General features: G+C 42.4%; 1 protein-coding gene across 1 annotated transcript; it reads left to right on the forward strand.

Moving 5' to 3' along the window:
• Positions 1-1,346: 1,346 nt before the first annotated feature.
• On the forward strand, positions 1,347-2,183 carry LOC115077637 (olfactory receptor 5V1-like). The gene has a single exon (XM_029579933.1). It carries the CDS (start codon positions 1,347-1,349, stop codon positions 2,181-2,183), a length of 837 nt encoding a protein of 278 aa, XP_029435793.1.
• The last annotated feature ends 855 nt before the right edge of the window (positions 2,184-3,038 follow it).

The following is a 3,038-nucleotide window of genomic DNA, read 5'->3' on the forward strand; positions in this document are numbered from 1 at the left end:
AGGCATAATAATAATAAGAAGAAGAAGAAGAAGAAGAAGAAGATATGCATTCACGAGAAATGAAATAGGAAATGAGACAAAATTTCTTATTTCATTACATTTCATTCTCATAGTAAAATGATTGAAAATCCAGTGATTTTCATGTTTTATTCTGAAAAAAATCAGGCCTAGACCTAGGGCCAAAGCCAGGTCCCGACTCCGAGGACTCAGCCAAGGCTGGGGGATCGGGCCAAGGCCTGATGCCACAGCCTGGTTCAAACACCAGGTCCTGATACCAAGGTCTTGGCCTGAACATAGGCATCTGGCCTAGGGCTAGGCAGAGAACTTGACGAAAGAACCCAGTGTCCAGACCGGATCATGGTGCCTAGGTGTCAGGACCCAGCCTCCGCGTCACATATAGGAATTAGGCTTGGTCCAGCCCAAGGTTCCGGCATTGAACCTGGTCTCCAGACTGGGCCATTGCATAAAGCCTGTGCCCTGTTCCTGGACTATGCCAAGGCCCAGGCATCAGTATCCTGTCTTTGGGCCAGTTCCTGTTGTGGGGCCTGGATCCAGGGTGAAGTCCTGGCATCAGGATTCGGTTTCTAGACCAGAGTCTAGTGTCAGGATTAGGCCTGGGCCTGGGCCATGGCCTACACCAAGGCCCAGGCATTGTGTCCAGTCCTTGAAGCCTGGGCCTTGCTGAGGACCTAGGCTGAAGTCCGAGCAACCTACTGCCACTAGGCCTGCACAATGCCTCAGCATTGGTCTGGGCCTAGGTCCAAGCTGAAGCCTCAGTCTTGCATAGGCCTAGGCCTCTGTGTGTTGCCATGAGCTTGGCCAAGGCCCTTTGCAATGCCCAGGCTTCAGCCTTGGCCTAGGTCTTGGTATCAGATTCCCCTGGAAAAGGTAAATGGGTAGACAAATGGGTGAGGTGCATGAATGACCTTGGGAAGGCCCATTTCTTTTTCATTTATATTTGTTATTTTTTTGATGTTTTATTTCATTTTTTAAACTAAATAATTGAAATAAACATTAGACAAAATAAAATTCATGGGAAATCAAACCCCCCAAAATAAAACGAAACACAAAACAAAATGTCTTCTTCTTCCCACCCCTAATCGAAATGTTTTGGTCCTGGTTTCATTGATTTTTTACTTCAATATTTTTAGAAATATTCTGTGATGTCATTTTTGGAACTTTGAATTTCTTAAATTGGTTTCCTCTTGATTCTTTAGTTCTCCATGAAGCTTGAATCCAGAGAAAGAGGAAATTGGACGAGTGTGACAGATTTTCTGATTCTGGGGTTCTCAGAGTTCCCAGAGCTGCAGCTCCCTCTCTTCACTCTCTTCTCATTCCTCTACCTGATGGCCGTGCTGGGGAACCTCCTCATTATCTGCACAGTATGTGCCGATCCACACCTGCACACTCCCATGCATTTCTTCTTGGCTAACTTATCTGTCCTAGATATCTGCTCTTTGACCACCATCATGCCAAAACTGCTAGCAATCCTCCTATCAAACAATGGTAACATATCATTCAGTGCATGCATCCTGCAGATGCAGTGCTACATGATGTTTGTAGGTACAGAATTTGCTCTTCTCACTTCCATGGCCAATGACCGTTATGTTGCAATATGCAATCCCCTGCGTTACACCATTATCATGAATAAGAGGGCCTGTGCTCTTCTGGCAGCAGCCTCATGGATAACAGGTTCAATAGAGGCATTGCCTCACACTATCATTATATCTCAGTTTTCTTTCTGTGACTCCAATGTAATCAATCACTTCTTCTGTGAAACTGAAGCACTGGTGAAACTTTCCTGCACAGAAACCTCTTTCATTCCTATTATGAATTTTCTGGTGGGGGCCTTTACAACTTTCACCCCATTTCTCCTAACTCTGACATCCTATGTGTTTATCATCTCCACCATCCTGAAAATCCGTTCTAAGGAAAGGAAAAGCAAGGCCTTCTCCACCTGCTCCTCCCATCTTACAGTCATCTTTCTGTTATATGGGACTTTAATAGGAGTGTATATGCATCCTGAGACACGGGACTCTACTAAAGCAAACAAGCTGCCTACTGCAATGTATGTAGTCACTCTCCCACTGTTAAACCCCCTGATATACAGCTTGCGAAGCAAGGAGTTAAAAGGGGCCCTGAAGAAATCCTTCAGCAGGAAATCAACATTTTTGAGACTTTAACATTTTTGAAAATACCTGTTCAACCATTGGATTGTAAAGATTAACTTAGGATTACAGGGAGTTTGCTTTCCAAAGCTGGAACTGCATGTTTCTTTCTTGGAGTAAGTTCATAACCTCAGAGATGCCTGAAATATTTAGGGGCAGATTTTCAAAGGGGTACGCGCGTAAGATATGCTTGTACCCCCCGAAAACCTGCCCCAACCTCCCTTCTCCGTGCACCAAGCCTATGTTGAAAAGGCTCGGCGGCACACATAAGCCCCGGGATGCGTGTAAGTCCCGGGGCTTTGCTAGGGGAGCATCACGTTGGCGTGTCATTCTGGGGCGGGGCTGTTGGCATGGTTCCAACCCGGGGGCATGTTTTATATATATATAAATATATATATATATATATAATATATATATATATATTATATTATATATATAGATATATATATATATATATATAGATATATATATAGATATATATAATATAGAGATATATAATATATATATATATATATATATATATATTATATATATATATATATATATATATATATTTTAAATCGTCAAAAAACGATTCACATCCCTAACACATTTCTATCAACTACTCCACCATAGCGAAGCATGGGTATTCCACTAGTACCATATAGATTCCAAGCGTCTCTTGCATTTTTGCAGTGCATGTAAATATAATATACATAGTGTATGTGATATTTTTACCTTAGAAGACTGTGCTTTGAATGCTCTTTTTCATGAAAATCTTTTATAAATTCATAATTTGTAATTGCGCCTGAGGAGGATGTGATGGGATGGGGGCTACAAGGCTGTAAAGATTTCCTAGGGCACCCTAATGCCCTTGCACTGACCATGTTC

Source organism: Rhinatrema bivittatum, chromosome 16, assembly GCF_901001135.1.
Source record: "Rhinatrema bivittatum chromosome 16, aRhiBiv1.1, whole genome shotgun sequence".
Classification (NCBI taxonomy): Eukaryota; Metazoa; Chordata; class Amphibia; order Gymnophiona; family Rhinatrematidae; genus Rhinatrema; species Rhinatrema bivittatum.